The sequence below is a fragment of the Musca domestica genome, unplaced genomic scaffold, assembly GCF_030504385.1.
Source record: "Musca domestica strain aabys unplaced genomic scaffold, Musca_domestica.polishedcontigs.V.1.1 58, whole genome shotgun sequence".
In the NCBI taxonomy this organism is placed as follows: domain Eukaryota; kingdom Metazoa; phylum Arthropoda; class Insecta; order Diptera; family Muscidae; genus Musca; species Musca domestica.
In genome coordinates this window covers 2,318,252-2,345,698 of record NW_026712360.1, presented here as the reverse complement: position 1 = coordinate 2,345,698, position 27,447 = coordinate 2,318,252, and the positions used below count along the sequence as shown (strand labels likewise).

Here is a 27,447-nt window from a genome sequence, read left to right as displayed (position 1 = left end):
GAAGGAGATCCCCTGCCGTAATGTATTGACAGCGTGGGTGCCACCATCATCGGTGGATCCGGCACGCATTCGGACGATACTCGCCAAACAAAACCCCAACCTCAGAACAGATAACTGGCGTCTCGTCACTACAAGCACTGAAGGGAGTGGCTTGGCCATCAAGGTATCTATTGACACGATTGGCCAGGATTATCTTCAAGTTTTGTGGGGCTAGTTACATTTCGGAACCGGTTGGATCCGTTTCCGACAAGCGCCGCTACATCAGGAGGTAGGGGACAGCAGCTACTTAGCATCATGCAGATTTTCTGCATCACTGCAAAGAATATTTTTGTAAGGACTAATATTTTTCAAGGACTCCCCTACACCTTAAAAGTGTGTGTTTTGAAGAATATGTTCTCAAAGGCCTTCTACTCTCTTTGAACGGGGTCTTTTGAAGAAGTTTCTCTAAAGGATCCAGTTTCTTTTAACGCGGATTTTTTAAGGAGATTCTCGAAAGGATCCCAGTTCCTTTAAACGTGAATTTTTGAAGAAGAATCTCTAAAGGATCCCATTTCATTTGAACGTGGATTTTTGAAGAAGATTCTCTAAAGTATCAGAGTACCTTTAAATGTGGATTTTTGAAGAAGATTCCCGAAAGGATCCCAGTCCCTTTAAACGTGGATTTTTGACGAAAATTTTCTCAATATCTCTCCCCCTCATCCCTGTAATTTCTTCTGTTCATAGAAACTCCCTGTGGAAGCCCTTATGTCTACAAAATGAACAAAAGGCCCTTTATGAAATATTCGCTCTTTATAGATGAATTTTGGTAGTTCTTCTCTCTTCGCATACAAAATAGTCTCACAAAGGCCTCATATTTGTAAGAGATCTAAAAAAGCTTTTTCTCTTTAAAGAATTTTAGAAGGTCTTCTATTTTTTCTAAAAAAAGGTTGTATTTTTATGGAAGACCATTGAAAGAGACCTTTGCATTTTAATGTCAGAACCCCTTTTTACAGGGTTTCTATAGCTTGAGGATGCACGTTATAAGTTTTCTAAGGCCATAGAGAGTTTTAACAGTTCTTCGAAATCTCAAATCCCCTTCTCTTCATCTCTGGGAGTTCTTCTGTTCAAAGAAACTCTCTGTGGAAGATCTTTGTCTACAAAATTAATAATAGACCCTTATGAGGTACTCACTCTTTACAGATGACCTTTGGAAGTTTTTCCCTCTTCGTATACAAAATAGTCTCACAAAGGCCTCATATCTGTAAAAGATCTGCAAAAGCTTCTTTCCCTATGAAGAACTTTTGAAGTTCTCCTATCTTTATGAGAAGAAAAGGGTAGTGTTTTTATGGAAAACTATTGAAAAGTCTCTTTTTATAGCATATCTTCACATATGTTAAAAATCTTCCATCTTTAAAAAATCTTTAGAGGACATTCTTCAATTCAAGATCTCTTAAAAAAATCGAATAGCCTTTTCTTTATTTAGATGTCCTTTAAAAGTATTTTAATGTCCGAATCCCGTTCACAGGACTTATATAGCTTAAGGATCTACTTTATAAGTTTTCTGAGGCAAGGTGAGTTTCTACAGTTCATCAAAAACCTAGGACACTCTTTTCAACTTTTCCCAGTTGTGCTGTAGTCGAAGGATACTTTAAAGGTCTTCTGGTACCTAAACCCCTTTTCATATCAAAAATTCCGCTTCAGCACTTTATTGGGTACAAAATAACTCAATGTCCTTCTCAGACCTTTTAAAAATTGATACCCTCCCAGAAGTCTCCTATTTTTTTTTCATTTCTTCTCTGTTCCCATCTTAACAATAGACATAAAATAAAAACATAAAAAGGGAATAATAATTGAATCAATTTGCTATTTCAAGGCTGCATTCTTGGTTTTCTATTTCTGGTCACATTAGCCGAACATTTTTTTCTTTCCTTTTCACTCTCTTTTTTTTCTGTTTCTTCTTTGCTATCCTTAAAAGCATATGTGCCTAGAATTAATAATAACAATGCTACTTGTAAGCGTTCAGAGGAGAGGAGGAGAAGGAGAAGCACAAAAAACTGAATATAAAAATTGATGCTTACATATGCCGGCAATTTTGAAAAAAAGCAATATTCAACAAGACTGTTGAGGACCATCATCGCCATGCAGAGCATGGAAATATAGCTGCAATGGAAAGCGATAAAACTCATTTACGGCTTGATGGTGTCTTGTTTCATTTTTCTATTTTGCGTTCTGTTTTTTTTCTCGTTTGGTTTCATTTTCTTCTATCACCGTGCTATAAAATACTAATAAAATCTGTACAAAAATATACATATTATTGCACACACACACACATACATGTGTATATGGATGTGAGTATGAGTGTGTGTGTGTGTTGGAAAACATGAAATGCATGCCGCATTCCAATGAAAGTAGTAAGGAATACTGCGTTTTATTGCTATAGGTGTAGGGATGTCTAGAGGGCCATAGGGTTATGAGATTGGAGAGGAATATTTCAAAAATTTTTAAGAAAAAAAGTATTCCCGGATATTTCTAATTTTCGGAAAAAATCAGATGACTTATGTTGATATAGTAGGCCAATTGTTACCGAGAGAGTGAGAGAGGGAGATAGATGGAGGGGGAGGAAGAGGTGAAAGAGGACAGAAGAGGAAGAGGACAGAAGAGGAGGAGGACAAAAGAGGAGGAAAAATAGCGGGAGGAGGAATAGGGGGAGGGAGAATAGGGACAGGGGGAAAATAAAGAGGGAGGAGGGGGGAAGAGGGAGATAGGGACGAAGAGGGGTGGGCGAAGAGGGGGAGCAGGAAGAGAGGAAGGAAGAGGCAGAGGGAGGAAGATAGAGAGGGGGGAATACGGAGTGGGTGGAAGAGGGAGGAAGAAAGAGAGGTAGGAATACGGAGTGGGTGGAAGAGGGAGGACGAGGAAGAGGGAGGAATAGGAGAGGGTGGTGGAAGAGGAGGAAGAGAGAGGAGGAGGGAGCAAGAGGGAGAGGGAGAAAGTGGGAGGAAGAGGGTGAGGAAGAAAGAGGGGGAGAGAGGAGGAATGAAGAAAGAGAGGATGGAAGAGGGCGAGGAGGGAAGAGATATAGGATGGAAGAGGGAGAGGGAGGAAGAGCGATAAGGAGGAAGTGGGATAAGGAGAGGAAGGAAGAGAGGGAGAGAAAGAGAGAGAGAAATAGAGAGGAAAAGGGAGGAAAAGGGAGGAAAAGGGAGATAAGTAAACCAAATAAATTCAAAATTTCATTTTGGAGGAAGAGGAGGAATAGGGGGAGGAGGAAGAGAGAGGAGGAAGAGAGAGGAGGAAGAGAGAGGAGGAAGAAAGAGGAGGAAGAGAGAGGAAGAAGAGGAAGGAGGAAGTGGGAGTAGGGGGGAAGTGGGACGAAGAGGGAAAGGAAGGAAAAGGGGTAGGGAGGAAGAGGAAGGAAATGGGGTGGGGAGGAAGAGGAAGGAAAAGGGGTAGGGAGGAAGAGGAAGGAAAAGGGGTAGGGAGGAAGAGGAAGGAAGAGGGAGAAAGACGGATAGGGTGGAAGGGGGATGTTGAGGAAAAGGGAGAGGAAGGAAGAGGGAGAGGTAGGAAGAGAGATAGGGAGGAGGAGAAATAGGGTGGAAGAGGGATAGGGAGGAAGGGGGATAGAGAGGAAAAGGGAGAGGAAGGAAGAGAGAGATAGAGAGAAAGAGAGAGGGAGAGGAAGGAAGAGGACGAGAGAGTAAACCAAATAAATTCCAAATTTCAATTTCCATTAATTTCATATATTTTACATTTCTTTATTTTTAATTTAATTTACTCTTTTTTTATAAAAAATCAAAGTCGTTAACAAAAATATATTTCTCATAGAAAAAAATTAAAAATATTAAATAAATAACAAAAAAATAGAATTAAAAAAAATATTATTCGCTCATAAATGCTAACTAAAATGCTGTTAATTGTTGAGTATTTCTTCTAAATCAAAATCGACTTAAACACAAAAAATATATAAAATTATTGTATTGTATTTATGTGTGTGTATGTTCATCTAATTCACTGTAGCTATGACGTCATCTCTTCCTAAATTAACGGAATTATTTCCTTGGAACACCATAGAATACCTCGTACAAGGATGGTGGCAAATGTTCGGCCAAGAAGATTTGCAACTTTTCCTTGGGTGTGACGGGAGTGTAGCGGGCCATGGGGAAGGAACGGGTGGTGGCATCGATCAGGACACGGACAGTGGGTTGGATGTCGGCAGCCTTGAAAGAAAAAAAATAAAAGTTAAATTTAAAAAAAAAAAAATGCGGTTTTCCTCTTTCGAACTCACCTCTCTGGAATACTTCTCAATGCAGGTCATTGCAGCTTCATAGTAATCCTCACCATAGGCTCTCTTCTGTTCGGGTGACATTTGTCCCCACATTTTCTTGGCCTGTTCACGCAAATCGTCTTCCTTCAACCAGGCATTGCCGGGTGTAAACTCGCCAGCTGCCACAACGGATACATCAACCTTGCGGGTGCGCATTTCTTGGCGCAGACAGGCGGCAAAGCTTTCAATGGCAGCCTGGGTGGCACATTGGACACTGCGTACAGGGGTGGGGATCTTGTTGAGGGCTAAAAACCAAAGAAATTATTAATTTTTGAAAATTTTTCAGAATATTTAAGAAGTGATTTACCGGAAGTCAAGAAAATTACACGGCCACGGGCACCGCGAATTAAAGGCAACATAATTTGAGTTAAACGAGCGCAACCTAGAAATGGAACCAAAATCAGTCTAAATTTTAATTTCTTTTATTCAAGTGCCTCCTCTTACCCAACAAATTCAAGTCCAAAGATTTACGCAATACTGTAAATGGCAACCATTCAATTTCGCCCAAGGCCACCCATTGGGCACAGTGGATAACGGCCCACAAGCCCTTGGCACCGAATGGCAAATGTTCCGACACAAACATGGCAGCTTCCAACATCTATGGAGAACCAAGGCGATTTTTATTTGGATTCTAATTTCCATTCGTTTGCGATTTCCTTTACTTACCGACTTCTCCGATGTAATATCCAAATAGATGGTCTTCATGCGTCCCGATGTCTCTTCCCTCAGGATGGTAGCCTCCTCGCATTCTTTAATGGGTACATTGAACCCAGCATAGACATGGAAACCCAAATCGTCCAATTTCTTGGCCAAATACCAAGCAATGGGTGCTTCACAGCCAGTAATCAAGACACCTTTGCCGGAGGCAGTAACCTGGAAAGAGGGGGAGGAAAAGGGGGTTATTTATGATTTTTTTTTCGTTTGTATAGGTTTGGGAGCCAAGGGAGACAGTTGGACTGTTCTCTTAGATTTAAGTTATTCATTGGTGGGCGCTCGCCAGTTCAGAATGGGTTCAGAAAGTTAGGGGTTCAAAAAAAAAAAAAAAAAACAAATTTTGCCTCAACCAATGGTCCTCCAAGAATAACCCTCCCCGATGCTCTGCTTGTTAAATATACCAAGGAAAAAAAAACATAAAATTCTACTACTGCGACTCCCTCACTACACAGAGATACACCCGTAACCCTCACCTACGCCCTTACCCAGGCAGTAACCTTGTAGGTAAAGAGGGAGGGGCTTACAGGTTGACTCACCAGTTCTGAATGGGTTTAGGAAGTTTGGGGTTAAAAAAAAAACTTTTGCCTCATCCAATAGTCCTCCAAAAATAACCCTCCCCAATGTTCCGCCTGGGAGATGTACCTAGGAAAAACATAAAATTCTACTACTGCAACTCACCAGTTCAGAATGGTTTTAGGAAAGGTTTCAGGAAGTTTGGGGTTCAGGAAATACCAAGTTTTGCTTCATCCAATTGTCCTCCAAGAATAACCCTCCTCGATGTTCCGCATGGGAAATGTACCAAGGAAAAAAATAAAATTCTACTTCTGCTAATCCCTCGCCACATACGCACCAGTAACCCTTACCTACGCTTACCCAGGCAGTAACCTTGTAGGTAAAAAGGTGGAGGAAGGGGGTAATTTTTGTACATTTTTTTTTCGTTTAGACAGGATTCCGAAGACAGTGATGGCAGTTGGACCCTTCACTAAGATCGAAATGATTCTTTGGTCACCCAACAGCTCAGAATGGGTTCAGGAAATTAGGAGTTCAATAAAATCCAAGTTTTTCCTCGACCAATAGTCATCCGAAAATAACCCTCCCCAATGTCCCGCTTGGGAAATGTACCAAGGAAAAAAAATATAAAAATCTACTACTGCTACTCAATTCCTATACACACACACCCGTAACCCTCACCTACACCCTTATCCAGGCAATTTTTGAACGTTTTTTTCATTTGCTCAGGGTTCGGAAGACAGGGAAGGCAGTTGGACCCTTCACTTAGATCGAATTAATTCTTTGGGCGTTCAAGAGTTCAGAATGGCTTCAGGAAGTTAGAGGTTTAAGAAAAACCAAATTATGCCTGTTCGAATAGTCCTCCAAAAATAACCCTCCCCGATGTTCCGCTTGGGAGATGTACCAAGGAAAAAAACATAAAATGCTACTACTGCTACTGCCTCACTACACCCACACACCCTCACTCGCATTCACACATATGCAACATCATCATGCTCAGACGTGCATATAATCATCTAACACACACGTATTGGCCTTAAAAGGTAATAAAATTGATGTTCTGCTGTGCATTTGGTTGCGTGCCTGTGATATTGGTATGACGGCGGTGAGACAAGTTCATTTCGAACAGCAACAAAATGATTTCCATTTGATGGAGAAATGCGGATTGGGGATTGGAGGGGGAAAGTGAGAAGGCTCTTTTTTTCTCTCTCCCATCTTCATCTGTGTGAGAGAGCGCCTTTTTTCCACTGATGCTTCATCCATGAGGTGTTTTGGTAATTGTAATGTTGCCCAGAGACCAGGAAAGCGAAAACAAAACAAAGGCAACAGGACGAAGTGTTGTGCCATTCCAAAACCCTTGGCTGGTGCAGATCAAATGTGTAACGAAGAGACAATCATTAGAAACAATATAACCAGCAGCAGCAGCTAGGCAAACAACAGCTAACCTGCCAGCCAGTCAGCCATCCGACCATTGTAATGCTCTGACATTGATTGTATGTGGTTTTAAGTTTCCCTGGTCATACCATACTGACTGGCTATTCCCCAGCTCACCAAGTGGACTCTGCTGTCACAGAATTTACCCAACACACACACCGACACAACTGAACTTGGCCAACACCATAAAGTGAGAGCTCCTGGTATTGTAGCTATTTTTAGCTACAAGGTTTATTATCTACTCTTGCAAGTGCAGAGCAGGACAGGCCAAGCAGCAAATGAATGCGAAATTTATTTGTTTGCAAGTGTGTGTGTGTACAACTACACAATTTTTTTATTGCTTTCACTTATTGTTTTCATGTAACCCAAACTATGCTTGGGACAAGGTTGTGTGGGGATAAGGGGGATCCAAATGGAGAAAATCAGTAAATAAGGAATGGAAAAAAGGAGGGAGAAGAACTGAAATATCAGAAATCAGAGATGTAACTTAAGAAATTCAGAAGAAATTAGGGGGGTTAGAGGGGGGAAAATGGAGGGTGGGTGTTTTCCTCCCTTTCCCCTTTTTTTTTGAATGAAGCGAAAAAGATTCAAAAGTATATACATCAAACATTGACATGACCGGAAACACCATTAACTTAAGAATTGTGAGCTGCTGCTTTGTGAATAATAAGGCAAAAAAGGAAGGGAAAATCCGCCATCAATGTCCATGGTCATTATTTTAGCAGAGATTTAAACTTTAATGTCCAGGAAACGAGGCTAAAACTTAAAAAGTAAGGGGCAAGAATGCCAAAAAGTCAAAAAGGAAGAGCAATAAAGGAATTAGCTGGAAATTAAGGAATCTGAAGCTAAACATAGTACAGGGAAATGTTCTCAGGTTCACTATGAGAGTTCGAAAGCTCACTATGGGCTTATTAGTTCACTAGCAACTCAACAGGTCGCAAAAAGTTCTCAATTTTTCATCGAGTTTATCGGTACACAACAAGTTCACTGTGAGTTCGCTTGCTCACTGGGAGTTCGCTTACTTTCTGGGAGTTCGCTTGCTCACTGGGAGTTCGATTGCTCACTGGGAGTTCGCTTGCTCACTGGGAGTTCACTAGCTCACTGGGAGTTCACTAGCTCACTGGGAGTTCACTAGCTCACTGGGAGTTCACTAGCTCACTGGGAGTTCACTAGCTCACTGGGAGTTCACTAGCTCACTGGGAGTTCACTAGCTCACTGGGAGTTCACTAGCTCACTGGGAGTTCACTAGCTCACTGGAAGTTCACTAGCTCACTGGGAGTTCACTAGCTCACTGGGATTTCGCTTGCTCACTGGGAGTTCATTAGCTCACTGGGAGTTCAGTAGTTAACTGGGAGTTCAGTAGTTAACTGGGAGTTCATTAGCTCACTGGGAGTTCGCTTGCTTACTGGTAGTTCGCTTGCTCACTGGGAGTTCAGTAGTTAACTGGGAGTTCATTAGCTCACTGGGAGTTCACTAGCTCACTGGGAGTTCAATAGTTTACTGGGAGTTCAATAGCTTACTGGGAGTTCAATAGCTCACTGGGAGTTTACTTGCTCACTGGAAGTTCGTTTGCTCACTGGGAGTTTACTAGCTCACTGGGAGTTCCCAGCTCACTGGCAGTTCCCCAGCTCACTGGGAGTTCAGTAAATCACTGGGAGTTCACTATCTCATTGGGAGTTCACTAGCCCACTGGGAGTTCACTACTTCGCTGGAAGTTCACTAGCTCACTGGTGGTTCTATAGTTCACTGGCAGTTTACCTCACCTGCTCAGTGGTATGACGTTGGTTCACTATGAACTCATCAGTTCACTATTAGTTTCGAAGTTTTTTATATGTTCATCGGTTCAATGAAAGTTCAGTTGTTCCGTTTGTTCTAAACTTATTTCAAAATCCCTAGTTCATCTTGAGTTCACCAAATCATTGGGATTTCTTTAGCCCATTGGGACTCTACTAGTTCCAAATAGGTTGGATCAGTTAGAGTTCGCCAACCCTCAGGAATTCCTCCAGTTCACAGGGAGTTCCTTAGTTCAATGGGGAAAGCTAGTTTACTATGTAAAACCTTCAGAAGGTCATATTTTTGATTGTCTTAAGTTTGGCCTATTGAAGACAAGTGTCTGAGAGTTGTTTGGGCGATATGAATTTTTCAGATGAGCATCTGTCTAAAACGAAAGATCTTTTGACCACAAAAGAACTTCAATAGGTTATTGGTCTAAAGAAGATCTTCAGCAGATCTTCTCTCTAAAGAAGAGAGCTTATTTGGTCCATGAAATAGTGTAATGAAACCTTCCATCCTAACTTTCAGAAGATCTACATACAGAACAGCTTAAGGAGTTCTTTTGTATATAGAGAACCTTTAAAAGGTCTTGGATCTGTAAAGGATCTTCAAAAATCTTATGTAAATAAAAATTATTCAGGAGATCTTTCGTCTTCTAAGACTTTTCTCACATAGAAAGCCATCGGAATGGATTATCAGAAGGAAAGTCTTTCTTCCACGTCTATAGAAGATCTTTGGAAGGCATTTGGTCATCTTCATTCTTTAGGAGATTTTCAAAATGAAGATCTCTAGAATCAATTGCTTAACTTCAATGAAATCAAATCTTTGAATTAAATTTGATCTCAGAAGGCTTCAACATTAAATAGAACTAACTTGCACAGCTGAGTAACGCCATCTATATTTCAGTACAGTAAGTATATCCTCAAATTTTCACAATTATTTCTCTGTGCTATATAAATTTTTAAAAAATTAAATTTTTAAATTCAAGTTATTAACTTCACGCCAGATTCTCTTTATGTGTCAGTTTTGCCCTACAACCCTAAAAAACTAATCAAACCTCCCTTGCACATAATTTCAAACGCCATCTACACTTAAATTTTGATAATAATATCCTAAACGATACATAGATTTTTCTCTGTGGGTATGTAAATTAATTCAAAAACTGCATATTCCAATTAAATGTATTAACCTCTCTCAGTTCTCCCTTAATTAATAAATTTTGCCATAGAATTTTATGAAACTAACCAAAATGTCTTGCTCATAACAAATAACGCCATCTATACCTGAAATGAGAAACTTAGCCTTAGATTATGCTTTATTTTTCACACAATCTTTTATTAATTATTCTAAACTTATTTTCAAAAAATTGACATTCAAAATCCATTCTCCACTTCACTCAATTAACTATAAATGTATATTTTATCCAAGAATCCTACGAAAATAACCAAATCTTCCTGGCACACAATGCCAAGCGCCATCTATAACTCAGAAGGACTTTACTTTGTGGACGTATAAAAAATAATTTCTGAAGCTCTGCGGTTTATGAAATACCTTCGGCCGATTTTCTGATTATTTTATACCTTTGAAAGATTTTCGGTCATTAAAAAACCTTTTGAACGTTTTTTGTCCCTCTTTCCTTTCTTTCTTTCTGAAGGTCTTTTGTCCCCCCTACCTTACATAATTGTCATCTTTTCATATTTTTTTTGCCTTGACCCCACTAGCTATTACCCAACAATGTTGCATACTTTAAGGCGAAAAATTTAAATATAATTCCCCTTTAGGCTCTGTTTTGCATAGAAGATTTAATATTTGGTCAACCATCACCACCATATCTCCAAAATCAAAAAAGGAGGGTGGATGGGCGCCTTAAAAACATCTCATATTTCATTGTCCTTATTTTGGGTTATTTTTATTTTTAGGCTTTTGTTTTATTTTCCCATTTCTTTGCTTTGGTGGTCACCAACCATGCTGTCCTTAAGCATGAGATTATGTTGCGGTTAACCATAAAAACCGGATACTAATAGAGTGTCAAATTCCATTGTAATGTAAATGTGTGCGTGAGCAAATGCTTTATGTGGCCACTGGAAGAGGAATGAAAATCCTCCAACGAGGGAGGGGGTGGTGGTAGGGTGAAAAAGGAAAATGAAAACTTTAAAACATATTCGCAGGACTTAGTTTGCTTAAGATTTTCTGCGGGTTTTTTTTATTAACCGGCGAATGCTAATGGAAAATGGCAATCAAAACTCGCCAGAAAAAAATGAGAGGTGATTTCGGATGTTTAGTCTCTGTTTATGGTCTGCTGCGCCGGAATAAAAAGTTTTCTAATTAAAAAGAAGTTTTTTTTTCTGTATTTTAATTATGACAGCAGCTGGAGTATTCTGTGGAGATGAGAAGGAGGAGAGCTTTGGTTTAGTTAGGCTAGGCTAGACGGGAATTAGTCAAGGAAAATGATTTGTTTGGGAAAAGGTAAAGACTAGTATCCACATAATGTTGTAGTCTTATGTTAAGCTACATTTTCTACATTTTATAGCATACTTTAAGGCACCTCACACAATGGATTATCTGAAAGCAAACGCCTTACAATATGCTACACGATTCTATACTACAGTCCCGAAAGGGAATATATAGGACATGTGATGCCTTAAATGAAAGGAATTTTTGTTTTTCAAAATTTGTCCAAAATTCCGAGAAATTTTTTGAAATAAATTTAATTTTCCGATTTTTGGGAGAACAAATTGTTGATGGCCAAAAACCTAATAAACTAAGCTAACGATGCTATACTATAGTCCCGAAAGGAAATATACAGGACCTGTGATTCCTTAAATGAAGGGAATTTTTATTTTCCAAAATTTGTCCAAAATTCTGAGAATTTTTTTTTTTAAATAAATTTAATTTTCCGATTTTTGGGAGAACAAATTGTTGATGGCCAAAAACCTAATAAACTAAGCTAACGATGCTATACTATAGTCCGGAAAAGGAAATATAGAGGACATGTGATGCTTTAAATGAAGGGAATTTTTGTTTTTCAAAATTTGTCCAAAATTCCGAGAAATTTTTTGAAATAAATTTAATTTTCCGATTTTTTGGAGAACAAATTGTTGATGGCCAAAAACCTAATAAACTAAGCTAATGATTTTCCATTATTAATTAACACAACAACTTGTCCTCGTTTGTGGCCATCATCTCCGACATTCTCATCATCATCTGGCTCATAATTGCCTTATTGTTCTCCTAAATGATGACCAAGGCGGAATTCAAGTCAGGGCCAAGTTTTATTAATTTTTCTGTGAATTTGAACTTCATCTGTACCAAGTGAAGACCACTTTGCTTTAATGTATAGCTAATTGTCTACCTCCTCCCTCCTCCCTCCTCGCTCCCTCGCTCCCCACGATCCACTTACCTTGACAAAATGATAAAACAATACAGCACCGACTGTCGACAAGGCGAACCACACAAACACAGCAAATGTCGATACATGGGAGATGTCAAAGACATGCAAAACATTTGAAATGACAACGGCCGCGGCATGGCAGAACAGGAATGGCATAGCAAGACGCTCCAAAATGTCCCATGGAATTTCGGATTGTTTTTGGGGCAACATTGAAATGGAGCCACGTCTCAGGGAGGCACGGCGTGAGGCACGTCGCTGAAAAGAAAAGGAGAAAATAAAATTATTTACTAAAAATAAACAATTGTTTTGGGGGTTGGGGTGGGGGGAAATTTTGATTTCCCCTGTTTGTTATGCTCTTGGAGATAATGGCCAAGGAGAGATTTTTCCATTTTAAAAATAGATATTTTTTTTTGTTTGATTTGAAAGTTAAGCAAGGCAATGTGATGATTTCGAATTGGTGACATTAAATATTTAATGATTTAAAAGGAAAGTATTTAAATGTTTAAAAATATTTACCCAAGCTTATTTTAACCTTTCTTTATGTAAAAAAAAAAAATATCCACCATGAGACTATGGAACGAACCAACATTTCCGTGGTACATAGTTATTGACGCCATCTACACTTCAATTGAATTAGTATATCTAAAACGTGTTCGGTATTATTTCTCAGTGGTATACAATAATAAATTTTATAAATTTAATATTCAATCCAATTAAAAATCTGTATTTATGTATTTATTTTGATTTAAAAGCCTAGGAAACTAAACCAAACATTTCTTACAAGTGATGATGAGCGCCATCTATACTTCAACTTAATTAGAATATTTTCAAACTTATTCATAATCTTATCATCTTACAAAATGCGGTTAATAATGTAGCTAAAATAATCAAAATATGGAATATGGGGCAATACGAAGACCTGGACCTGCAGAGGCAATTCCCTGTCGCAGTTTGTAGTACCTATTAGGAACTTAAAATATGAAATTTCAAACAATTTCGGTAAATATTGTACCTAAAATCCTCAAAATACCGAATATAGGGAGGTACCGATATGTGGGGCCTATACAAAGACCAGGACCTGAATAGACAATTTTCTGCCATAAACTGTAGATCCCATTACTAACTTCAAATACGAAATTTCAAACAATTTCGATGATTATCGTACTTAAAATCCTCAAAATTCTGAATATAGGTAGGTACCGATATGTGGGGCCTATACAAAGACCTGGACCTGCATAGACAATTTTCTGTCATAGTCTGTAGCACCCATTACGAATTCTAAATATGAAATTTGAGACAACTCCGGTGAATAATGTACCTAAATTCCTCAAAATACTGAATATAGGGATGTGCCGATATGTGGGGCCTATGCGAAGACCTGGATCTGCATAGACAATTCTCTGTCATAGACTGTGGTTCTTATTACGAGCTCTAATTACGTAATTTGAAACTACTTCGGTGAATAATGACGCTAAAAACATTAAAAAAACCGCATATAGGTAGGTACCGTTATGCGGGACCTGGACCTGCACAGACAATTTTCTGTCATAGGCTGTAGTATCCATTACGAACTTCAAATACCAAATTTGAAATAATTCTGGTAAATAAATTCGCTAAAATCATTAAAATACGGAATATCGGGAGGTACCGTTATATGGGGGCTATATCAAAACGTGGATCTACATGGCCCATTTTCATTACCAAAATTCCTGAAGACATAACATACATTTGAGAAAAAATTTAGCAATCCACTTCATTTCCTTCGGAAGCTAGAGTGATTTCCACAGACGGACGGACATTGCTAAATCGACTTAGAATTTTACGCTGATAAAGAATATATATACTTTGTTGGGTCTGACATGAGTATTTCGAGGAGTTACAAACGGAATGACAAAGATAATATACCCTCCATAGTGCGGTGGAGGGTACAAAAATTAATATTAGGGAGTTTGACTTTGTTGAAGTTTTTTTATCTCACCCTGTATTTATATTTTATGGAATTTCTTATATTATTGCGACTTAATTATCCAATATTATTTTGTTCATCGACAGAACCTTTTGGTACAGTAACTCCAGAAATATTTATTTTAGTCATTAATTTGTCATTTTTTTAAATTAAATCGATTTAATTTTGAGACCATAATTTCCTTGGCACTCAATTGTTAACGCCACCATTACAAAACCACAAAAAAAAAAAAAAATACCGGGAATATTCATTAATGGCAAAACGTCAAGAAGAAGAGCAAAAAGAGCATGTAAATTTACAAAAAAAAAAAAAAAAAAAAAAACCGAAAACTAATTACAAATATATAATTTTTGGCCGATTACCAAATTGGTCAGTCAAAAAAAAGAAAAACAGAAAAAAAATTATGAATTGAGTGCCTGACACATTCACGACATTTTGAGTATCACATCTGACAGCCATTGACGTTAACTTGTGACACTGCTCACTGCAAATGTTGTAATTTTAGGAAATCATAAATTAAAATTATCGCCAGCATTTTAAAATTTGATTTCATTTCAATAATTTTCCATTAGCCTAGGCTAATCGTCTAAAAATAACCCAAACTGGGGCAATGCGAAACTCAGTGATCCACTGGCATTCGGTGTTGAAAGTAAATTTAGCCACAGCGATTTGTGTTTGAAATGAGTGGCGAGGAGGTGGAGGAAAGAGGGGAAACAACCATTGAAAATTTGCCATCAATCAGTTGGTGTTTGGTTCCCCTTCCTCTTTCTTAATTTGAGATGTGTATCGTTGTCTGTTCCTTTTGTTTGTTTGTCATTCATGTTAACCTTGTCTCACTAATCGATTTGTTTCTTGGCACTTTTGATTTCATGTGATGAGGTTTTTCTTAGTTTAGCTTTCGTTTTTCTTTTTTGAAATAAAAAATTAGCAACAGTTGTAGCCATTAGCCGGTCGACAGTATTTTTTTTTAAATGACGGTGATGCGTATTTATTTATTTATTTATTTTTTTTTTCAAATCTATTAGTTCCAAATTGTCAATATTTTCTTTTTTTGAAATTCCAAATGCTAGTAAACCATTTGCATTATCAGAAAGAATTTATATTCATATGTCCAAAATCATGAATTGAAACTTGGGGCGTATAACTACTGTCAATACTTATACGAATATCTGCCTACCTATCGACTTCAACAATTTCTTTCAAAGTTTATACGAGAACAGATGAAGTTGGAACCACTTCACGATCAATTCTCACTCATCTTGTAATTTTGAAAAAAAAAAGATAACACGTATTGTCAATACCTATACGACCTTAGGTCATTTTTGTTCCATTAAGGAAGATATCAATAAAAATTCGGCTAATAGTTTGTAAAATATTTAAAATTTTGACTTGCATTCCAAAGAAGATCTGTAGCTATTATCTTGGGCTAAAATTTCTCTGAAACTATAACCTACAAAAAATGTCGTTTTCATGCTCAAACATTCGAAGATATACAAAATTTTACAATTTTAATTTTGTTTTTTTTTTTTTTTTTTTGAAAATATGAAAATTTTCTAGGGCTCATATCTCGTAAACTATTTAAAATGTTGATTTATTTTCAAAAATAAATTTGTTGCAATTATCCCGGCCTTAAATTTTTCATGATTTGTTACTCGCTTTATTCGGCTTATGTTTCGTAAACTATACAAAATTTTGACTTGCATTCAAAGAACCTATTGGAGCTTTTATCTTGGGCTAAAATTTCTCTAAAATTATTACCTACAAGGAATTTCGTTTTCATGCTCAAACATTGGAAAATATAAAAAATTTTACAATTTTTTTTAATTATGTTTTTTGTTGAAAATATGTAATTTTCTTCAGGGCTCATATCTCGTAAACTATTTAAAATTTCGATTTATTTTCCTGGCCTTAAATTTCTCATGATTTGTTACTCGGAAAAATCTTTGTTTTCAATGTGAAAAAATGTCGAAAATATAGAAAATTTGCCTTTTTTATATTTTGGCCTATAACAGCTTAACCATTGAGATTTTCGATTCTATATTAAGACAAAAAAAAAAAAAAAAAAGATAAGACAATACTTAAGAACTCCCTAAAACATTGCAAAAGCATTTTAATACTCGTTCTGTCAGTTCTTGCCTTGTGAAGTTTCATTAATATATTGATATTTTGAAAAAATGTTCATTTTCAGTTTTTCGTATTCTATTAATGTATGTTCCCATTTTTTATTTAAACATTTTTTGTTTATTCAACATTTTTTTTTTTTTTTGAAAATTATGATAAATTCCTGAAAACACAAGCCTATAAAAATATTGTAAAAATAAGTTCTTACTTAGGTATGTATGTCATAATTTCTCTATTCAAGAATCTGCAGGAATCTTTTTGAAATATCTTTTTGAAATAAATATCAAAAATCGGTTATTGCATTCTTGCAGTTCGGGAACATACCAACTGTTTATTTTTTGAATTATCTTAACTTCAGGTCTATCTGAGAAAAAAAATCTACTCCAAAATTATTTCTGAAATTGGAAAATTAAGGAAATAATTTTAGTAATTGTGGGGTTTTGTTTGTGTTCTTCTCTCAAATGGTCTTCAATTTATAATCGCTTTAAGCTTCATTTTCCACTTAAATTGTATAAAATCAAACATAATTTCGCCATTGCAATATTTATCAATGTTTACAATGACAATTTGCATAGTTCTGCCAGGTCAGCGTAAAAAAATCCAATTCTTTACATGCGTGTCTGTGGACTTTTTGACGGTGTATTCAGGGGTATCCTGTGGACTCGATCAGAAAATCATCGACTCTTCCGTTTAAAAATGCTTCTCCATGGGCAGGAGGTAAATGAGCAAGGGTTTTCGGTGAAGGTTGATAGAAATTTTATAAAAAAAAAAAATACAAAAAAATCTGTTTTTTGTGCATGCTAAATAATTATTGAATTGGACCCAAGTTAAAATTTGGTTATATATAAACATAGAACTGTCGTATATTTTTATTTTCCTCTCATAGATTGTCAATAAACAATGGTATAAGCTTCGAATTCCTATGAACAAATGGGGCACATATATTTTTTTGAAATATAGCAGTATACAAGATGTCAACACTCATACGCCTCTATAATACAAAATCTTTACCCTTTTATTATTTTAATTTTGAATATATCAGTTATCGCCACAAATCCTCAAAAAAAAAAAAAAAAAAAAAAAAAAAATGCTTAGCTTTGGACAAAACTCAATGGTCTTCTCTTTCCATCATTTTACATTGGTTACTGTGCTGTTGATTGATTTTTATACACATTTTTATTCACATTCAGCGCCCGATACAAATAAATTGTGATTAAACAATTGAAATAAGATTTTAAATATAATGTAAGATCCTAAGACGTATATTTGCTGGCCCACACTAATATGTAAATAAATATCGGCGTATACTTATTGACAACACTCATACGTCACCCCCAGCCCATTATGAAAGGAGAATAATTATTCACGTGAAATAATAATTGTTGAAGTGACCTGGACGTATACGTTTTAAAATATTGCCATAGGTATGGCGTCAATACTCATACCTCACCATATAGTATTTTCTTAGCTTCTCGAAGCGATTTTCTTTTTGTCATTAAACACTTGAACTTTTCAATTCCATAAAATGGTGAAGCGTATACTTGTTTATACGTTTATACTTATGCTCAGACGTCATAATATTCCACTATGAAACCTTATAACTTTAACGTGAGGAAATACATGTCGAGATGAACATTTTAAAATATTGTCGTATGTATGTCGTCAATATTCATACGCCACAAAATATTATAATTTTGTTACCTTCTTAAAGTACTTTCATAATTTTGGAATGAAAATGGGAATAACCATTTAAATACCTTAAAATGCCGAGTCGTATATTTCTTGCTCAAAAATATGGAAACAGCAGCGTATACTTATTGACAGTGCTCATACGTCAATACACCCCATTTTGAAAGCTGATGGTTTTATTCACGTGAAGAAATAATTGGTTTGATCTATGACCGTAAGCATGTCGTCAATATTCATTGTCCTATTTTGATTAAAGATTTCAATAAACGTTTATATATTGGCGTATACTTATACATTGACATATACTTATATATTGGCGTATGGTTGCTGTGAAAATAGTAATTTTCAATTGTCAGAATATTTTCTAGCTGTAAATTACTTTTGGTTAGCAATTTCAATATGCTATGGATTTTTGGACTCCTTTTTCCGTACTGCCTATTTAAGGGCCTGGTAGAAAATTTTATATTATTCGTAGAGATAATTAAGTTAAAAATCCGCTGAAAAACTACTATCACACAGGTTAACGAAAACCTAAAGCTTTTGAATTGCATAAAAGCGTATACTTGATGGCAATACTCATACGCCACTAGGTCCTATAAATATTCTCATTAATCTGACTGTAGACCATACATAGAATGGAGGGTATATAAAGTTCGTCATTCCGTTTGTAACACATCCAAATTATAATTTTACACCTAATAAGGTATATATATTCTTGATCAGCGTAAAATTCTAAGACGATTTAGCTCTGTCCGCCCGTCTATTGTAATCACGCTAGAGTCAATTCGAATGATGATGGGAAGCTAAAATTTTACACAGATCAGTCTTTCAAGTTCGGACCACGCTATCGAATAGAAAATTGTAATGTCAATTTACTATCGAGCTTTTTCAAGAGGTTGGATATCTTTTCGATATATTTTCAAGGTGTAAAAAAAATATAGATATTTATAAAATAAAGAATATATCAAATATACTTTTTAAGCCTTCCATACTCTATCCAAGACAGTACTTCTTGGCCTTCAGTTCCTATAGTCCCAATACTTAATTGGAATGGAAATGAAAACAACATATAACGTCCTTTTTTAATGCAGACGTATACGTGTGACCATAACTCATACGTCCAGGTCACCAAATTGAATCGTATACTTGTTGGCAACACTCATACGCCACCGGATGCAATAATTACAGCCAATGATGAGACACGTGTAATGACACGATTTTCATGAAACTAAATATAAAAACAATTCTAACGAGCATTTTTCTTCTTTATTTACAGAATTTTGACCTTAAGGTTATATGCTTCTTGTGGTCTCCGCACACAATTGCCAATACTTCCCCGAGATTACACATTTCTATTGTGGTTGGCTAATTTTGTAAATCTGTGTCATTTGTTTGCAAATGCTTGATTTAGATAATACGGGCCAACATAAAACAAAAATTAGATAATTTAACACCCCCTTTCCCCCTCTCTTATGGTCTCTGCTCTCACATCTATAATTCTTTTGCTAATTTGAAATTTTACACAGTTCTTGAGAAATAAAAAAATGGACACCAAATTTTTCAAATCCAGGGAAATTTTCATTTCCATCTATTATGAAAAAAATTTTGAATAGAACAAAAAAAACATTCTAGAAAAATGTTTGCTCCAAAAATAATTCTAGCTCATTTGCCACTTTGTCTCTTCGTCTGCTTCTGTGTATATTAACTTGGTAAAATTCCAAAAGTGCAATATATATTTTTTTTGTTCTATTTTATTCTAAATATTTTTGGATTTATGTTTGATTTGTTTTCGTTTCGTCTTGTTGTATTTTTTTCTTTTCTTCTAAGTTTTGTATTGTTTTGACTGAAACTGGTGCTGGTGAATGATTTTTTCTTTCTGCGGTGGGTTCTCTGAGTTTCTTTTTTTGTTTGGAAAACAAACAAAATACTTTTCTGTTTTCCATAGGTCTTCTAATAATAATTTGCACCCAAGAAAATTTATAATTTATGTGCTTTGCTGTTTTTATTTTGTCTTTGGCAAGTTTTGTTTCTGTACGTTTTTTTTTCTTTTTTTTTTTTTTTGATTATGAAAATCATCAAAGTATTTTAAGAAATACAAAATAGCTTTCTTATAAAATCTGCAAAATATGTACATATTTATTCTATACGTTTGTATTGCGATGAATTCTAGACAATATTGCTAATGGAATGAGTTGAAGTGGAGTCAAATGCAACGACCTTGACTGTGGGAGACTAATGCCCAAAAAATGTCCAAAAACATTGAAGATGGGGGAAAGGAAATGGGAGTTAGGGAAATGGATTTGATTCTGGAATTATTTTAGACCCTGATTCTGTATGAAGATATATAGGTGAATTCGAAAGAAAAATACTAAATCCAGAAGAATATTTTTTTCAAAAAAAAAAAAAAAATAAATAAATAAATAAATAAATAAATAAATAAATAAAAATTAATAAAAATTTAAATAAATAAAAATAAATAAATAAAAAGTTAGAAAAAAAGAAATAAATAAAAAAAAAAAATAAAATAAAAAATAATACTAATAATAATTATTATTTTTTTATGGACGAAAACCTATTTAATAAAAACCTAATAAATAAAAATAAATAAATAAAAAGTTAGAAAAAAAGAAATAAATAAAAAAAAAAATAAAATAAAAAATAATACTAATAATAATTATTATTTTTTATGGACGAAAACCTATTTAATTTTGAATCCAATACTCCCCGAGTAATAAGTTTGCTTAATTTTAATTAATTATTTTTTTATTTATTTATTATTTTAATTAATATATTAATTTACCCAAAACATAAAATTACTTTTTTTAATGAAATTATTCCCCTTGGCCATTTTTTTTTCGTATGTTTATATTAATATTATTTTCTCAAATTTATTTCATTATTTCTTATAAATATTATTTTATTATTTCTTATATGTATTTTTTAAATACTTACCATAGTGTTATCAAACACCTGCATTTTGATGGTGTTGCGATTCTTCCCGTGTATTCAAAAGATCCTTCTGTTGAGATTCGGAAAAAAGACATAAATTTAATTTTTTTCACTCATTTATATATCGCGGCACTTATATATTTTATATTTAAATTAGCTGATATTTTTTGGATTGTTTTCGAATATTTATTGTTTTTCTGTATTTATTGATTTTGTGTTCGTAAAATATTTTTTCAATTATTTTTGAGAAATTATCACATCCATTTATATTACTTTCGATATTACCGGCATTTAAATTTGCGATAATGTTTCATTAGACAATAGAAATAAGGTATACGGTTTTTTCAGACTTTAAATATTGAGTAGTAACAACACGTATGATTTAAGGTCGCGTATACGTGTTGATTAGATTTCGTTATTTATAATACTCATACGTCGTAACAACCTAAAGTCAACCCCACAGATTCTAAACAAAAATTTTTTAAACATGGGTCTTTAACGAGCTTAACCTTTAGCTCACGTGGTGGTGGTAAATTTTATCCTTTCTTTACATTTTCTTTTCTATCTTCAATTACAATGAATAAAAGTTTTTTTTTTTAAATGAAAAAAATCTGTTTTTTTTTAATTATTGTATTTTATAATATATCAGTTTTTACTTTTAAATGAAATAATTATCCAAAGATATTTTTAAACTAGACTAGATTTCTGGACCAGCTGTTTCCATCAATATGAAGTACGGTTATTCGCACTGTTTTTTGATTTAACTCGTGACACCTAATAATATTTGTTTTAGAACCCATAAAGTCTATTTATTATTCATATAATCTATATAAATATATATATACAATTCTAAGTCGATTTGAAAATCTGCAAATGAAATCAAAGCGCATTTCTCTTTTTTATAAGTTGGGCACAAAAGTTTGGAGTATGTCTTCATTTATTGATAATTCTTTTTGGAAGCTGAGAGAACGGGTCATAAATCTATGAAATATGGAATGTGAAAATTATAATTATTTGAACTCCCGATCGTATACGTTTTGTAAACACTCATTCGCATGGGTGTTTAGAAACGCTATACTTAACAATTAGAAGGGGATATATTAAAGTGTCATTCAACATTCGCCTAATAACCCCCGTATGCAGAAGAAAATTCTAAGGATATTTAAAAATTTCCTAATGAAATCGAGAGGCCACATTTTTTTATCGTAGTAATCTAACATTTGACATCAGTTTTGGCAGGTGATAACGAATTCGGTATCTTTGTTAGCATCGGAAAACATTATTAAATATATAAATATTAATAATTCTTTTCATTAGAATTCCCTGGCGTATAAGTTTTGTCAACAATCATACGCAAAAGGGCCAGAATCGCTATACTGCAAAAAATATGAGCAGATATTAATTTTATATTTCAATATTCTCCTAAGACATACCCTAATTTTTGATCATCTGAAAATTGTGATGCCATTTAAGAATATCCAGTTTAATTTAAGCTAGGGGACACAGATAAAAAACTTTGAAAATTGGCATAAAAGTTTGAATTATGTTCAAGGTGATTGGTAATGAAATGGGCACCCAATTTTTGTTACTTTGGAGACTTAGCCTCCGTTTTTAATCATCATCAGCTGTAATTTTGCATTGCGGGTTCTCATTGGGTAAGAAGTCTCTTTCGAAAAAATGTTGAGCAAATATCTAATATTTGGTAAACACATCGTATGGTTGTCTCCTCCCTACGAATTTCGATGACTTCGGGATTATTTGTCAATTCCTTTATCGGAAATTTGAGATTCTGTTTCTAAGAGAATGTTAACACTCCCTGCATTGAATATTTAATGTAGACCCAATATAGCAGTGCCTCCTGATTTTCCAAACGAAGGGGCTCTAGTGTGGTTTTTAATGTTCTCACCAAATAAAACATCAACTCAAAAAAAAAAAAAGTTTTATATTTCAAAATGAGTCCTACATAGCGAGTCCAATCCAATCCAATAGACGGAATACAAGTATGTTAAAGTTTTAGAATAGCCCCCATTTAACGCTACATCCCAGTCTTTGGTATTTTGAAGGTCTGAGTGGGATTTCATGTGGTATTTAGAAGTTCAAAACAGAAAGAAGCCTACCTAAATAAATATTTATAATCATATTGAACCCAGATTGATGATAATGGTGGACAGGAGACTTGGATGTAAATTGAAATATCCCCATTTTACATTAAATTCAATAATAATATTATTTAGAAAAGAACATTTTTAATTTTATTGGTGGAAAAAATGGGTCGATATTGTCTAAATGCCATCCATAAGGTTAAATAGATCCTGTCATTTAAAAAGACCGTCAAAACAATTCTCTGAATCCGTTATTGGAGTTTTTCCCATTTTTGTGAGTGGTCCGGACATTTACGGGATCTGCTGCAGTTTAAGTTTCCATATTTGTAGAAAGTATATATTTTGCTGTTATCGTAAAAATTATATAATGTTTTAATTTTTTTATTTTTTCTACACTTTTTTTATTTCGATATTATATTTTTCAGTTTGAAATTTTAAAATATTAAATTTAATAATATATTTGTCCTTGTAATATTTTTAATTTTAAATATATTTGCATTGTCCTATTTTTCAAGATTCTTTGGCTCTGGATTATTTGAATATTTTCGGCATTCTTTTTTCAGAAATGAATAAAAAAATGAATTATTGATGAATTATTATTATTATTATTATTATTATTATTATTAATAAATTATTAATTATTTAATTAAAAATAATTGTCAATATCAAAAATCAATTTTATAGATTTTTTATATATATTTTTTATAATATTTATTTTTTTTTTCATTGTCTGGTTTTTAAATTCCTTAATATTAAATATTTCTTGTTTTAAAATTAATAATTTTTTTTCATTTTTATCATTTATTTTTATTCAATTTGTTTAATTGGATCGTTCAGTTTTTTCTATTTTTATTTTTTTTTTTGTCTCTTTTTCCATATATATTTTTATTTTTTCCATAATTTTTTTATTATCCTCTGTGTCACAGCTCTTTGAGTTTCTGGAATTTTCGTTCCGTTTCGAATTTTATTTTTATCTTTTTATTAATCACTTTATCAAATCACCTTTCACTCGATAAGAAATTAGCGGTGAAATAAAATTTCACTCGATTTCGTCTAGATTAAATTATTTTAAATATTTTCAAAAAAAAATTTCAAAATTTTTTATTCGTATCGTTTTTTTTTGCTATCGTGGGAAGGATGTCTTGCGAAAAGAAGACGATTTTCACGTTATGAATCGCGTCGTTCAACTGAGGCGACCGTTCAACTGAGGCGGCTGTGGATGGATGCTGTTGTTCAGCGTTGTTGAGGTAACGAAGAACTGCCGCCAAACGGAGGCAACAACAAAGCGACAAAGCTATGTGATTTTTGTTGTTGTTTTCAAAATGAAAAACGCTTTTATTTGTTACTTGGTGATCTTTTCTGCTTAGAAGAAAGACATTTGAATTTTGAAAATATGTTGTTGTTGTTGTTGGGAAGAAGAAGAAAATTAAAAAATTATATTTTTTTGTTGGGAGCAAAAGAAGATCAGCTAGACCGGCACGTATACTGCAGCATTTAATGCTGTGTTGCTATTGTTGTTGTTTGTTGTTGCCGCCTGATTTTTGTGTGTAAATTATGGCGTTGAGTTTTTTTTTTTGAATTATGTTGTTTTTGTTTCTTCTCTATTTTGTATGGAGACACATTTTTTTGGGTGATGATATATATGTATGTATATATAAAACATATATGTATGTCGTCTTTTTTATCATTTCTTTTTTTTTTGTGAAAATTCTCATGTTGTGCCATATCTTCATTTTCAAATTGAAAGAAAGAAAATTTCAAAACCTACACACCAAAAAAAAATCGGAAAAATTATTTTCTTTTTTTTTCATTTTTTCGAAATTCTTAATTGAACATTTTGTAAGACATATTGAAAAGAGCACCAGCTCATCATTTTTTATCTGTTGGAAAAAAATGTCAACAACATTTTACATTTGTATGTATTTGCTTGTGTTTGTGGGCCTGAGTGTGTTTGTGTGGGACTATTTCATTCATAGACTTGAGCACAATGCGTTCAATATTTTGAAACAAAAAATCTACAACAACAAACAATTGTGGTTGTTGTTGTTGTTATTTTTGTCATTACTGGCTGTGGCTGGAAATAGCTGCAGTTTGTGGTACCTGGGAATACACAGAGAGAAATGAAATAAACAATTTGTGATACCAAGAGGAGTGGAGGGAGGGATTTGAAGGGTGTTTAAAATTAATATTTGGATTTTTTTTTACATTTTGTTTTTCAAAAAATTTGATGAATTGTTAAGAAGATACGAGTTCAAGTGACCAATATAGCTGTTTTTTTTTAACATGAAGATTATTAACCTTTCAATTTTTAAACAAAAAAATAAAAAATGTTGATGCCATTTAGCCAAAAAATATTTTGCAATATTTTAAAATATAAATGCTCTATTGTAGCACTGCAAGAATGAAATAAAATAAAAAAAACTTGCAAGTTTTGGAACAAAATAAAAAAAAAATGATTTTGAATACCGACAACAATAACAATGAGCTATTTAATAAATGCGCACCCATTTCCATTGGCTTTGATGGATTTGTTTTGAATATTCAGTCGTTAATTACAGAAACATTTCCCCATCAACACGAAACACATGTAGCGAAACGAATTAAATGGCATTATTGACATCTCAGCTGTGAATTTCTTTGGCAAATAGCTCAATTCGATTTTGGATGTGAATGCGTGTGTGTGGAAAATATTTTGAAATTTTTTTTTTTATTTTCATAGGACTTTTTAATCTCGTAGGAATGTGGCAACAACTAATGCCAAAAAAGCCAATTACATAGATTTTTTTTGATCGGAGTAAACATTATAAGACCTTAACTTACCAAATCGAGAATTTTTTTAAAAATATTTTTTTCAAAGACAAAATCAACCAGAATTTCAAAAAAAAAAAAAAAAATTAATGACAAGCGAAACGTTGAATTAAAAACAAATTTTTTCCAAGGACCAAAAACAAACACATTTTTTAATAAATTATTCAAATAGAAAAAAACGTTGAATTTTTTTTTAAAATATTTTTTTTAAGAAACAAATTTTTTGAATTTTTTTTTTGATCAGAGTGTCTTTATAAGACCTTAACTAATCAAAGACAAAAAAACCCGAATTTCAAAAAAAAAAAAAATATTCAATGACAAGCGAAACGTAGAATTAAAAAAAATTTAAGAATCAAAAATACATAAATTTCTAAAAAAAATTATTCAAAGACCAAAGAAACGTGGATTTTTTAAAAATAATTTTTTTAAAGAAACAAAGTTCTGGAATTTTTTAAAATTTTTTTAGAAGCCAAAGAAACCTGATTTTTTTAAAAAATAATTTTTTCAAGCAACTACGATTTTAAATTTTATTTTTTATTTTTTAAAATGCCAGCTAAATGTGATTTTTTTAAATCGTTTTTCAACACTTCAAATTTTTTTAAAATAATTTTTTTCTAGAATAAAGAAAATGTTATTTTTTAAATATTTTTGTTAGTTCCACACACACCTGAATTTTTTTCAAAAATATTTTTATATGGAACAAAATTTTGGAGATTTAAAAAATATTTGTTTAAGGGACCACTAAAACAATTGGTTCTTTCAAGGGCATGATTTTTTTGGAATTAAAAAAAGAATCTCTTCATACCCTCAGCCATATGGCTATTTGATACGGCCAAAACGTGCCTCATCAAAATATGGCCTTATACCCGAAGTCTTTTTGAAACAAATCCGTTTTAGACATTTTGAGTCGATCTGGCGATGTCCATCCGACCGCCTGGCTGGCTGGTGCGAAGGGAGTATTATTATTATAGTCAAACTTAGATCGAGTTCGGAGATGGACAATATCGGTACACTCCTTCTGGTACCTCCCATACAAAATTTCAACATTTTTAAAGAAAATAATTTACTGCACAGAAAGAGAAATAATAATCCAATTTGGCTCCAACTTTGCGAAACTTAATATTTGCATCAGTGCTAGATCAGGTGCGAAAATGAACGATATCAGTCCACTACATCAAGTACTTCTCCCACAAATGGTCAAAATTTTGAATAAATATAACTCGTATAAAATGTGAATTAACCCAAGGTCTGGTTGAAGATGGAATATACATCGGTCCACCCCTTCTGGTAATTCCCTCACAAATGGTTTTGAATATCTATGAAGCTCATAAAACGCGAAGTTAACACCCGATTCCATTTAGACTTGGTACATCTCAATATTTCTATCAACAGAAGATCTGTTACAACGATGATAGAGATCGAACCATTTCTTCTGGTAGCTCACCCACAAAGGGTCAGAGTTTTGAATAACCAAAGCGATTTTAAAATCCGAAAAAGCACTCGTTTCTCTTCATATTTCACACATCCCATTATTTCTATTAACAGAACATCTGCTGTGAAGATGGTCCACTCCTTCTGGTAGCTCCCCCACAAATTGTCAAAGTTTCGAATAACAATGAATCCCATAAAACTAAAGATTTTTTTTTACCAAAATTATTTAAAATTCGGAATTTTGAGTTCGCAG

The 27,447-nt window shown here is 33.8% G+C and overlaps 1 protein-coding gene across 1 annotated transcript; it reads right to left on the bottom strand.

Moving 5' to 3' along the window:
* Positions 1 to 3,843: 3,843 nt before the first annotated feature.
* On the bottom strand, positions 3,844 to 24,204 carry LOC101887441 (D-beta-hydroxybutyrate dehydrogenase, mitochondrial). Its single transcript, XM_005179557.4, has 8 exons — positions 23,958 to 24,204; positions 20,857 to 20,923; positions 12,138 to 12,383; positions 4,973 to 5,179; positions 4,751 to 4,904; positions 4,614 to 4,688; positions 4,268 to 4,551; positions 3,844 to 4,199 (listed from the first exon to the last, which is right to left on the bottom strand). Exons 2-8 carry the CDS (start codon positions 20,878 to 20,880, stop codon positions 4,032 to 4,034), a joined length of 1,158 nt encoding a protein of 385 aa, XP_005179614.1. The 5' UTR covers positions 20,881 to 20,923; positions 23,958 to 24,204; the 3' UTR covers positions 3,844 to 4,031.
* Positions 24,205 to 27,447: the final 3,243 nt, after the last annotated feature.